Source organism: Copadichromis virginalis, linkage group LG15 (assembly GCF_057382275.1).
Source record: "Copadichromis virginalis isolate Kocher_CV1m ecotype Utaka linkage group LG15, C_Virginalis_male_GT1.1, whole genome shotgun sequence".
Classification (NCBI taxonomy): Eukaryota; Metazoa; Chordata; class Actinopteri; order Cichliformes; family Cichlidae; genus Copadichromis; species Copadichromis virginalis.
The window spans coordinates 18,256,299-18,269,081 of NC_140632.1; the positions used below are offsets into that span (position 1 = coordinate 18,256,299).

Sequence of the window (12,783 nt, forward strand, 5' to 3'; positions counted from 1 at the left end):
GCATTGCTGACTCGACCCACAGAGATCTTTTTTATTACAGAGACGTCTTATATTTACAACTGCACAGATTTTAAACCTTTTAACACCTATCGAATTTCGACAAATTTAACATAACAGTTTAACCGATAAACTCCCTGAGTTTTTTGCGATCAATTAACCAGTATCAAGACTTTAACTGTTTCTGGCCTCATTTCTAAAATCCCTAACTCAATTTAAAAGTGTCCAACACCCAAGGTCCAACCTTTGCTGCCCAAAAAAGCGCAGATACCGTTCCAAACGGTAAGGAGACTCTACTTTTCTGTTCATCCCTACAAGGGCCCACTCCTGAAGAAATTCTATGACTCTGTTGTGGCTTCTGCTATCTTTTATGGCGTGGTCTGCTGGGGCGGCAGCATCTCTGCTGGGGACAGGAAGAGACTGAACAGGCTGATCCGAAGGGCCAGCTCTGTTCTAGGATGCCCTCTGGACCCAGTGGAGGTGGTGAGTGACAGGAGAACGGCGGCTAAGCTGTCATCCCTGATGGACAACATCTCCCACCCCATGCAGCAGACTGTGACAGCACTGAGCAGCTCCTTCAGTGGGAGACTGCGGCACCCACGGTGTGGGACGGAGAGATTTCGCAGGTCTTTCCTCCCCACTGCTGTCAGACTCCATAATAAAGACTTTAACTGATCAAGCACACACATCCATACATATGCAATAATACTAAGTGCAATAATCCTTTCTGTCATCGTTGTATTTTTACTCAGTTGTATATAGTATTTGTATTTGTATTCTATTTTTATCTTATTGTATATTTATTTTATTTTATTCTACTGTATATAGTATTTTATTTTATTCTATTCTGTACAGTTGTGTACTGTATTTATTCTTATTGTATTCTAATTTTTGCCTCATAACTTTTGCACTGTCCACTTCCTGCTGTGACAAAACAAATTTCCCACGTGTGGGACTAATAAAGGTTATCTTATCTTATCTTAGTAGCACCCTGAGGAGCACACTTGGATCTCATTTTAGGAACAGTTAAAATACCAAAACTCTATTGCACAATGCATTGGTTTGGATTAAATTATCTAATATTATGCAATAAGGTACAAAGTAGTCATCGTAATATGTTAATAAACAGTTTTGAAGGGGACATTGCTACCAAGCACTGCCTATTAAACTAGGTTTATACACAGATATGCAAATATAGGAAAGCAAATAAACACCAGACTGTAGAATTAAAGATATTTAAAAAGTTAACAGGTATAATTTGAAGTTGGCCTTAAATCTTGTGTGATCCCCCCCCCCCCCCCCCCCCCCACAGACTAAGTACAGAATACAAATACTATTTCCAACAATCCATAACAAGGCTACACTTACTATCACTCACTATTAATAATATCAGGGAGAGTCTAGTAGCACTTGATAATTCAACAAAGGAAAAACTCATGAAAATATAAAATCTAACAGTTACATTCATAATTCAATTAAAATTTTAATGAGCAAAAATATAAAATAAATAAATGCAGGTATTGCAGTATGGGATAGTAAAGATTTAATCAATGTTTAGGAGAGATGGGAAGTCTTATTTCCATGTATTTGTTGAATTTATTTATATTTTATGTCTTTTATTTTATTCAAATCATCATTAGTTAAGATTTTAAAAGATTTTTAGATTTTAAAACTATTTTAACATGATAGATTAATTAAAAATATACGACACTGACTCAAACAGCCCCCGCCGGTGGATGAGAGCAGTTAACAGGTGAGCTGCTTTTCGTCCTGTTTATTCATCCCCGTGACGTCAGCAGCCATCGCCGACTCCCCCTCACCATGACAACAGCAGATTTCCAGCACAGTCGAAGGACGAACTGTAAGCTCCGCGGCTCTACGGTTACAGCTGGTTGTTCAGCCTAGCAGTGGCGTTAAACGATATTAACAGGGATATATTTAATGTAGGAAGGCCGTCTGTGCCGGGAAGGAGTTTCATGAGCGGGAGGCCAGCCGGAGGCAGAGGGAGACGCCGTCTGACTGTGTGATCAACAACATGGCTCTGCTTCAGCATCCCCGGCTGCTGCTCGCCTGTGTAGGGCTGCTGCTGCTGCTCACCTTTGGCAGCATCGACGCTCGATCTTCGCCTATATCGGACTTGAAATCCAAAATATCCGGGGTGGAGGAGCTCTTGGAGGAATTCCGCAAACAGCTGCAGCAGGACCAGACCTACAGGACAGGTGAAGTGATGGACTCCTGCGTGGGCGACTTCAGTGCCGCGGGGGATCGCATCATCCGGGCCAAGGACTCCATCGAGCAAGGAGCCACCTTCCTGCTGGCCCCGGACAGGGTGTACACCAGGAAGGACTGTGTGCACGCCTGCTGCTCCCAGCCTCACTGCACAGTTGCGGTGCTTCACGAGGACCAAAGGCAGCCCGGGGACAGTCTCCGCTGCTACCTGTTTAACTGCACCTACAGGAGTAAGAATGTGTGCGCCTTCTCGGCTCAGAAAGGCTTCACGACATACAGCCGGACTCCCAACACAACGCAGGGACACCTCCCTGTTTCATCTAGCGACTCAGCCCGGAGGCCCGGAGAAGAAGCTCCTGATGAGGATGATGCAGGTGGGAGACCCTGCAGACACACGCAGTGTTAGTTACTGGGTTAAGAACTGTTTTATAACTGATAGGTTATTTAGAAAATGATAGGATGTCCATGCCTTCATGTATGTTTAAGTAAAATTGATGGAGCAATAGAAAATAGCATGTTTGCTAATGGTTGCTGAAAAAGTTATTATTCATTAGGATGTTTTTCCTGTTATGACAGCAATTATTTCTTGAATTATGATGTTATAATTAGATCACCGATGATCATATTGGATGGGCTTTTGTAATCTTCTATATGAGGTGTTATAAGCTAAGATACCAAAAGTAATTTATTAATTTTCCTCAGGTTTGTGGCAAAAACCTTATTTGGGTAATTTTCTGTCACTTTACTGTATTTTTTTATTTAATCCCACCAGGAAACCCTGCTGTTAAAACAGGATAAAAACTTTTCTGTCAGCTTTGTAACAGCTGACAGAAACTGACTTTAACAGCAGAACCAGCCTTTAGCACCTGCTTCTTATCCAGATAATGCAGTAGAGAGGATTAATGATTTGCCTCATAGGTTTGTAGCCTTGCCCTCCTGAGAATAGAAGCAGATGTTTTTGTGAGGGGCTTTGGGCGTGAGCAATGGAATTAAAAGGATATATGTGAATAAAAAACAAAAAATATCTAATCATGTTTTAGCCTGCGATAGAATCAAACATGATTTAATGTGAAAATTGGATGAAGAGAATAAATAAAGAGGCATGTAGAGGACACTTTCCATCTACCTGTGCTTGATGTTGCAGACGTGGATGAGCCTCCTCGCAGTGACGCTGGACAGGATGTGGTTATCCAGCTGCCCACAGATTGGGCTGTGCTGGATGGCCGTGACAGCGTGGACGACCACGGGATCCGCCGCTATGAGTGGAGTCTGATTAAAGGAGACACAGCCATCAATATGAAGGTCAGCATGTGCCTTAGTCAATACAGTCTATACAGGTGTAGATGAAAGCCTCTAACTATGGCGGTGACAAAGGATTAGACTAAAGATCCACATATATACATCTCTATTGTTCTCTCCTTCAGGTGTCTCTGATGTTTTCATTTGCAATATGAATACCCAGAAAGCTAAATGCGTTTGGGTATTTTCATTAGTTAAGTCAACAGAGTGGCTTGTGTGCAGAGATCAACACAAATAAAGAGCTTATTATTTCTAAACTGCCCTTAGGTAAGCAGCAATACAAGACACTGTCCTGTGGTTATAACATTAAAGAGATTTTAAACACCCTGCACAGCTTTTCCTGTTCTTATGTAAATATTAAAACCACTAATTTTCTGTATTTTCTACCTTTAACAGAAAATAGCTCCCAATGAAAACAATTGGCAGGAAAGTACAGAACCATGTTGACACAGTGCTCATTACAGAGCAACTCTCTGTTCATAGCAGGTTGCACAACTCTTAAAAATTATGTATGGCAACAGTAATATAATATAATGTAATATAATATAAAACTCATGAGCCAAGTTATGGAAAATATTATTTGGTCTAAAAATCTCTGCAGTATAATCTAATATGAAATCTAAGAACCTAGGTATGGGGAAAATGAAACAATTGGAAGATAAACTAGTGGGTGATGCTGTCAGAAGATGTCCAGTCTCAGCATTTTATAGGTTATTCTGCTCTGCTAATTTTGCTTTTAATGCTTGGGGGGGGGGGGGGGGGGGGGGGGGGGAGTGATTCTGACTGCAGCACAATGGCATAAAAATAACAATAGTACAGAAATATCAAATGATGTCAGATACAAAACTCTGCAGCTAAAAATAACACACAAAACCAAAATCATCAAGGCTAAGGAGAAACAACACAACACTTATTACTATGTATATGTATTGTATATCCTGCCCTGGTACAGATTTTTATTGATAAGATAATAGATAGACCTTACGTAGACCTTATTAGCTTAAAGTAGAAAAGTAGAAAATAAATTTTGTCAAAATCAAATAAAAATAAATTCAATAAAGTGAAATAATTACATTTAATATGTAATGTTGTAAGATCTAACAACAAAAAATATGTCCAATTCAAAAATGCAAAATGCTAAAAACATGTAGGAAGCCAAAAAAAACATGTAATATAAACAGCATAGTAAAGATCAGATGGCGTCAGTATGACTGTAAGTGTTGTGATTGTGCAAAGATAAAATAAAGCGTTAGCATGAGAGAGTAGATTTTCTCTGCTACACAGATGTGGTGCATTGCTAGGATTGATTGCATGTGGTATGGAACATTTCCTGTATCTGTTCTTGTGCCAGTGGAGCTGAGCCAGTCTGTCAGAGAAGTAAGTAGGATGGATGTATGATCCATGATGCATATACTGCTACATGTTTAAAACCCAGTGCGGTTTTACAGAAGTCCTCACTAGGTGTTTTTTTAATTTGGCAAAACAAAAGTCTAGAAGTTGATTGCTTCAGAGATGTATTTTTTGTTTGTGCTCTAAAGTCAACACATCCAGGTTTGCTGAAGATCAGTGGCCTCCAGGAAGGAGTCTACACGTTTCAGATGACAGTCACTGACACGGCGGGACAGAAGAGCTCCGATAACATCTCTGTCACCGTACTGGCTCCAAAACACCAAGCAGAAGGTAATGAATCACCAAAACTTCCATCTATGTTCTGCAACTTCCTTTGTGCTGCACTGATTACCGCTAAAGGGTGCGTGACTTGTGACATATTCCTTTACCATTTAAGAGAGAAGATGTGTAGTTACTGTATTCTTATCTGTGCCCACAGTATGTACCGGTCACTGCTCAAACTACCAATTTAAGTGTGATGACGGTTGCTGTATTGACATCACCTATGCCTGCGATGGGAAGCAGCACTGTCCAGACCGCTCAGACGAAGACTTCTGCCCAAACTGTAGGAAACACCTAGTACTCACTTTGTTGGAGCTGGAAGACGAATCCAATTTTCATTTCTATTAAAGTTTTTAATGATTATGCATACTAGATAAAATTAATTAATTTCAGTACAAAACTCTTTTCTCTTATAAATCAAGAACGACACTTTCTTATATGGCAGTGTGCTTCTGAACAAGCCCGAACTCACTCAGGTTTCAGCTGAAGCCAGCATGACTAAAAAGACAGCCGTTGGTCAATTAACCTGTAAAAAGTATGTGTTATGCTAATGTACAGCTGTCTTAAAAGATCAAATTTACAACCAGTGAGTAAAATAGCTGTTATTATATTTATGTGATGAGTGGATAATAGAAGTCTTTTGTAAGGCTGAAATTGTTTGAGTCATTTCATCAATATAAATGCTAGCAAAAATCCATAAACATACCTTCCCTTAAGCGATGGCTTCTTTTGTTTTTTTCTAGTCGATGGCAGCCGAAAGTCAGTGACCCACGCTGTGGACCTGCCCAGCCCTCAGCGGCCTGTCGCTCAGACAAAGAAAGCTGAAGACGACTCCATGCTCCCGACTGGAGCCAGAAAGACCATCACACCGCAAGACACAAGCAAGGCGGCTCCTTCTCAAAGTGCCAGTGAGCAGGAAGCTTCAGTCAGTCAAGGTAGAGAGGTCAAAGTCCTTGTAAAAGCATGTAAAACCACTCTGAAGGCATCTTAAAATTGTCATTTTAATGTTCAAATATAGAATCACTACTCAGATAAGATTTTTTTAAAAGCACTTAAATTAAAGTGAGGTTTAAAAAGATGTTTTCTCCCACAACTTGTACTTCGGCAGCACCAACTCAAAGTTTCACAGGAGTGTGGCTTGATTGATGGCTCAGTCCATAGTGCCAACATGATCGACATCTTGGTTCACCCCACCAGACCAATGATAAGGATGCTTTCCTACATCTTTACTATGACGTTCAGATATGCCTGCCAGCACACGGTTAACATACTGTGAAAGTCTTTTGCGGACATGCCTCAGTACAATTCAATTGGCTCATAAATCACCAGACTGCCTGTTGATTGGCTCTCAAGGAAGGCCGGCCGATGAGTAGTTCTCCCATAAATTTCTATTCGGGGTTCTTTGAGTGCCTTGGCTCTCTCCTATAACGTCTCTGGTGGTGTTCATGCTCCAAGGTACTTGGAAAAACACTTATTTAAAAGGAGCCTTTGTACAAGATGCAGAGATATAAAGTGAAGTTGAAATAGGGACAGGGTTCGCTCCATCATGATAACCACTGTAAACCACAAGATGGTGCCGCAAGTCCAACATAAGAAATTCCATTAAAGCAAAAATTAATCAACTGTTAACACAACATCTGTACAGAGTTCATGTTAGTAATTAGTTAAGAGTTTCAGGAATATTTAGCATTAATACTGGTTGGGCTGGACGTCTGCACTAAAACTAGAGCCAGTCGTTTGTCACAGCCAGCGGTCTGGCTCCAGTAAAACAGTATGTAAGCCAAGTTTGATTGGCCAACTGCTAGCCTGTTCTTAAAAGTGATGCTGAAGTTATTAGTTCACCTGTAAAGCAAGCAGGGTCAACAAAATACTAATAGTTATTTCTTTTCTTTCTATTTTTACAATAATGAAGCTTTTTTTTTTTTAGCAAAATAAAGAAGCTATTCTTAGCAGCATGGACAGCAGAAAGGAAGGCAACCTTTGTTGTCCAGGGCTAGACACTGAAATAAAAAGCATATGGACTATAAAGCTTATTTTGGAGGAAATATAAAGTACAACCTATTTTCTGAAGAAATAGGTTGGCATGTGTTATCACAGAGGTCGTTTTATGGCGTAGTCCCAGCCTCCAACGAGGCAACGCCACGACTGAGACAGTGTGCAGCCAAAACCTTTATAGATGAAAGCCCATGTCTACAGTGTACTCAGCTATCGCATTATTAGACAGATTTAGGCAATTAATATAAAATGGTGATGTTAACTGTGTTTAAAGCACTTTAGTCACACTTTGGAGCATTTCTTCATTGCAGTCTGTTTAGGAAAGGAGAAACAGAAGAATATGAAAATGTAGGATACAGGAATTTTTGTCATTGGCGCAGAATCCCCTTTGTGAAGAGACCAAGAGGGTTTGGTGTGTCTGGGTACTGAAGCAGATGGAGCCTGTAGGCAGCCACTGAGTCATGGCACGGAGCTCAAAATGCTGGCAAAGCCACAGGGCCACTCTGCGGTCCCTGGGAAAGCAGCTCTTTGCCTGCATCCACTCTGAGTGCTGGAACAAAGCTCCTCTGTCCGCTCTGCCATCCGATCCCTGAATGTCACTGACCACACTGCTGTTTTACTATAGATATTTTGTGCTCAAGGTGGATTCTCAGGAGTCTTTTCTTCATTTGACAAATGCACGTCCAAGTTCTTAGGAAACTAAGATGATACCTCATTGTTTAGTGCTCAAAGTCAAAAGGAAAAATAGTTAATCCACTGTTGTGTAGAGGGCTTTGACCTTTGCACTCAAGGTGGATGATGACATTGGATGATATCTTAAGTCGCTGGTAGAAGGGCTCGAAGTAATCTTAGATGTCCGTATCACTTTATCTTTTTATTTAGACACAAAGTCCAAGCAACAGTCCTACAGCCAAGCTTGTTTGATGTCCGATATCAAACATAGAAAAGCTGCAGATTGTCAACAGCAGTCTTTTGGTCACCCTTCATTTCTTTATCTTTTGCTAGAAAAACAAGAAATGCATGCACACATGGAAATACAGTATATAAAGCAAAACAGAGTTCGTACCTTTATTCTTCTACACAGCTCAAACTCCCTTAGATAAACTTTATTGTAATTTCTGTAAATAGTCTTCAGGAGTAGTTCTCTAAGCTTCATGAAGGACATCCAAAGCTGTTTTTTGGATGTTGACCCTCTTTTGTTCTGTTCTCTGTCAAGATAATCCCACGCTGCTTCAATGATGTTGAGGTCCGGGCACTGTGAAGACCAAGTCATAACTGATGGTGTTCCATTGTGTGTTTTTCTGTCAAGCTACGCTTTTATTGAATTGGCAGTAAAAAGACTGAATCTAAATACTTTCATTTTGGATTTATCACTCCATCAGAAATGTTGCCACTGACTTTTATCCCAGTTTCTGTGTAATATGGGATACATCAGCCTTTTCTCCCTGTTTCCCTTCCTTAAGAATGGCTTCTTCACAGCCACCTTAGCACTGAGACCATTTCTGATGAGGCTCAGTGAACAGTAGTAGTGCCCCTCTATGCTTAATTATTAATATGTCAGTATTAAGTTGTTTAAGTAGAAAATACACTGAAAATAGTCAGATACAGTCATTTTCGCTGTTTCCGAATTCACCCAAAGATGTAAAGTCAGGGTTATTCGAGTGGTGTGCCATTCTATTAATATGGCAGTATGTTTAATACTGTAACAGTATCTCTTTATTACATAATAGTATTTAATATTGATTATTCAATGCTAAAATCAATTTACCTGAATCCATTTGTAGGACAAATGTTGAAGAGTTTGATATTAAAATTGTAACACCAGCTACGAAAGGCTGTATTAAATATGTACTTCATCTTCCTGCCTCGACCTGAGTGTTCAACTTTGAGCTGTTGATTTTTTTCAACTCGATGTGACAAATGAGGGATCAGCACAGTGAAACTGAGGACACTACTGTTAGCCTTCCTGTCTCTAATAATTAGCATACATTCCAAAATAAACTCATTTTGTTGTATTCATTATGATCTGAAGCTGGTGACTGAGCCCATAAAATTGTTTACTGAGGTCACAGATCAAGGGCACATAGGACTGTTACCACTGACTTCTACACAACTGGAAGTCTTCTGCCAGCCGGAGGAGTCTCCCCATGCTGGCCACTAAAGAGGATATTGCTTTTTTACTACTGTCTCTGAACAGGTGTCATTGCTGTGCAAGAATCATTTAAATGTGTTAAATATAAAGGCCGTGTCTTGTTCCTTTAGACCCATGTGCTGCTGCTCCAGTTGTGGGACCCTGTAAAGGCACCTTCCCACGGTGGTACTACGACCAAAATGTGGGAGAGTGCAAACACTTCCTGTATGGAGGCTGCCAGGGAAACCACAACAACTTCCTCCAGGAGTTGGACTGTGTCAGTGAATGCATACAAAAAAGTGAGAGCCCACCTTACATTCATTTTGATTGATTTATTTTGTAGTAAGATTGACTTTATTATGTACGAACACCTTTTAGGTCCAGCTTTCAGACCTGCCAGTGTGGCTCCTCCAGTCACCAAGCAGACTGAGATAGGTATATTCATCCAAAGAATCAAACACATGTCAATAATTCAGTGTTGTGAGTCAGCCGTTTTCTCATCTAAGCGGTTTTATTTTTTAAGCTTCCCCTAAAGCCAACCAGAGCCAAGCAGTGAGTGACGCCCCCATCTCCAAACCATTTCCAGTCATGGGAGGACACCCAGTCCCAGAGTCAGGTGAGACCCAGAGCTTCTGTCTGCTTTTTGTGGCTCTTCCCTCTCTATCCGATGACCTTTTCTGAATGGGGCGCATTTCTTTCTCCAGGTGCCATCCTTCCTCTGGCACTTGGCCTAATCATCACTGCCCTGCTGCTGCTCATGATCAGCTGTCGTCTCAGGCTCGTCCGCCACAAACTGAAGAAAGCGCGTCCCCTCACTACAGAGGAGTCAGATTACCTCATTAATGGCATGTACCTGTAGCCAATCAGAGACCCGAGAAAAGAACCATCAGAGCCCGATCCAGGACGTTCTGAATTTGCACTCTGCATTTCTTCGATGTCTCTTAATTTATCCTCGTTTCCTGTTAGAAAGATCCAAAGCTCTGCTGCCGTGAACGTTGCCGAACACCTCCACACCGATCCCCTCTGACTGGCACTGTATATCAGCTGCTGATAGATTCAGCGAACATACTGAGATGCTTGTGAATTCATACTTATGTCCTAAGAAAATCACTGATGGAATATCAGCGTTTCTCCTTTACTTCTGATACAGATACTAAAATAGACACTTGTCTTATCTATTACAACTGATTAATTAAACACTGGTTACTTTGAGACAAACATGTTCATTTTACTGCACAAAACATGCGCTATTTCTGCCTCTGTGCGACTTTAATGTGCCATATTTTTGCTGTGTGTTTTAATCCCATTAAATTGCCGTACGGCAGACACAAAAAGCATCGAGTGCCTGTTACAGTCCTATAGGACCTGATTTTTTTCATGTACATAAACACATATACACACTTTTGCAATGGTGGATGTTCATGTCAAACATAATCAGAGTCTAATCATGTGGTCAGCATATGTGAGCGAGAAGGCTTCAGACTCTGTTAAATGCTGTTTCAGGTCCTTTTTTCTTCCTGCTGGTTCTTTAGGATGTCAGTGAGAGCAGATATTCCAAATTTGGTCACATCAGCCACACGGACATTCATGGGTCTGAGGACAGAAACCCAACCCACCTGTCAAACCTTCTGTTTATGGCCTGTAGCTATTCAGAAAAACAGAGTGTACTTAATTTGTCCCCAAAGGTCAGGCAGCCAAAATATTCAACACAGCCTGTAATAAAATATTTGCATAAACAGAAAAATAAAGCAGTGTTTCTCAGACTGTAGAGCATAGAGTCACAGTAGGTGGGGTGTGAGTGAGTTTGGTAAAGTGTGAAGTTTAATGAACATTATTTTTTTAATGAAAAATTAAACACTCGAAGCTTTGCTCATGAGCTTTTCTGCTGACCTTTAGTCCCCTGAATTTAAGCATAGTCTGTTTTAAAGCCAAGTATGCCAAATAAAAATAATAAGCATTATTTTGAACTATGAATCATATGAAGCTACTCTTGCTAAGTCAAAAATGTTATATTATGCGGCTGGAAATTATGATATGTTTCCTTTAAAGTTTGCCAGAATCATATAAAACTATAGCAAAGTCTTTTGGTGAATTTCTAGTCCTGTATGATTTTGTTGCGTATTTTTCTCTAATAAGGCAACATAATTGGAGTGTATTCCATATATCTATATATATATTTATTTTGATAAATGTATTCCCCCAAAGTGCTGTCTTTCATGTAACATATTAAAGTTTATTATATAATTAAAAAGTACCGGGGTTATATATGTTAACAACAGGATTTGCCAAAACGATTTTATTTAGAGATGATCATCATATCTGTAGAGATTCGTCTCTCCCTCTTGTATTTCTGGAATTTTGATAATCAAACATTTAGTCCATCGTGTCAAGAAAAAATCATTTAAAATCATTTTGCTTTACAACCAACTTTTCATTACTTTGTCGCAGTGTAGGGTTTGGCGTGAAGAAAACTGGATTTCTATCACAGCCCTGTCTTTTTTACTGATGGTGTGCCGAGCCAGTTCCACCTTGGTTCTTTTAGAGAATCAGCATATATTTCAACAAGTATAGTGACTCGACTGTTGATGGAGAAGAGAACTTGAAGGCTGAATCTGTTAATCTTTTTTTTCTATCGAGGTATGCCCAGCCATTTTGTGTCTTCTATTGTGGCTGTACATGGAACTGATTCTAGATTTAGTACCAACTTACTCACTCATCTGCTCCGTTATTAGGTACACCTGTTCAGCTGCTCCTTATTGCAAATCAGCCAATCACTGCAAGCAACTCAGTGGATTTAGGAATTTTGATGTGGTCAGGACAACACTTCTGAGGTTCAAACTGAGCATCACAACGGGGAAGAAAGGCCATTAAAGTGACTTTGAATGTAGCATGTTTGCTGGTGACTGATGGGCTCATCCAAGTATTTCAGGAACTGCTGATCTGGGAGTTTCCCCAAACCACCATCTCTAGGGTTTAGAGAATGGTCTGAAAAACAAACTATCCAGTGAGCAGCAATTCTCTGGGTAGAAATGCATTGTGATATCAGAGAATGGCCAGACTGCTTTGACCTGAAAAGAAGGCAATAGCAACTCCAATAACCACTCATTACACCCCCGGTATCTCTGAATCACACATTGAAGCAAATGGACTATATCAGCAGACCATTCTGGGTGCCACTACTATCAGCTAAGAACAGAAAACTGATGCTACAGTTGGCAGAGACTCATCACAATTAGTCAATAGAATACTCTAAAAGCATACCTGATGCTCACCAGTGCTTTATGTAATATTGTAGGGTCTACCTTACAATATAAAGTGCCTTGAGGCAACTGTTGTTGTGATTTGGCGCTCTATGAATAAATCGTATTGAATAGATGTGATGAGTCTTGATTACTGCCGTCACATTTGAATGAAAGCATGGCTCTATCCTGCCTCGTATCAAAGCTTCAGGCTGCTGGTGG

At 40.3% G+C, this 12,783-nt stretch overlaps 1 protein-coding gene across 1 annotated transcript; it reads left to right on the forward strand.

Annotated features, from left to right (window-relative positions):
- The first annotated feature begins 1,795 nt into the window (after positions 1-1,795).
- Positions 1,796-12,697, forward strand: lrp11 (low density lipoprotein receptor-related protein 11). Its single transcript, XM_085432288.1, has 9 exons — positions 1,796-2,600; positions 3,371-3,528; positions 5,064-5,205; positions 5,354-5,479; positions 5,940-6,131; positions 9,454-9,621; positions 9,701-9,757; positions 9,846-9,938; positions 10,027-12,697. Exons 1-9 carry the CDS (start codon positions 2,033-2,035, stop codon positions 10,179-10,181), a joined length of 1,659 nt encoding a protein of 552 aa, XP_085288414.1. The 5' UTR covers positions 1,796-2,032; the 3' UTR covers positions 10,182-12,697.
- The last annotated feature ends 86 nt before the right edge of the window (positions 12,698-12,783 follow it).

Coding starts and splice junctions, on each gene's coding strand:
- lrp11 (XM_085432288.1), top strand. CDS start 2,033: ATGGCTCTGCTTCAGCATCCCCGGCTGCTGCTCGCCTGTGTAGGGCTG. Junction 5,206..5,353: donor TCCAAAACACCAAGCAGAAG/GTAATGAATCAC, acceptor CTGTGCCCACAG/TATGTACCGGTCACTGCTCA. Junction 9,622..9,700: donor CAGTGAATGCATACAAAAAA/GTGAGAGCCCAC, acceptor AACACCTTTTAG/GTCCAGCTTTCAGACCTGCC.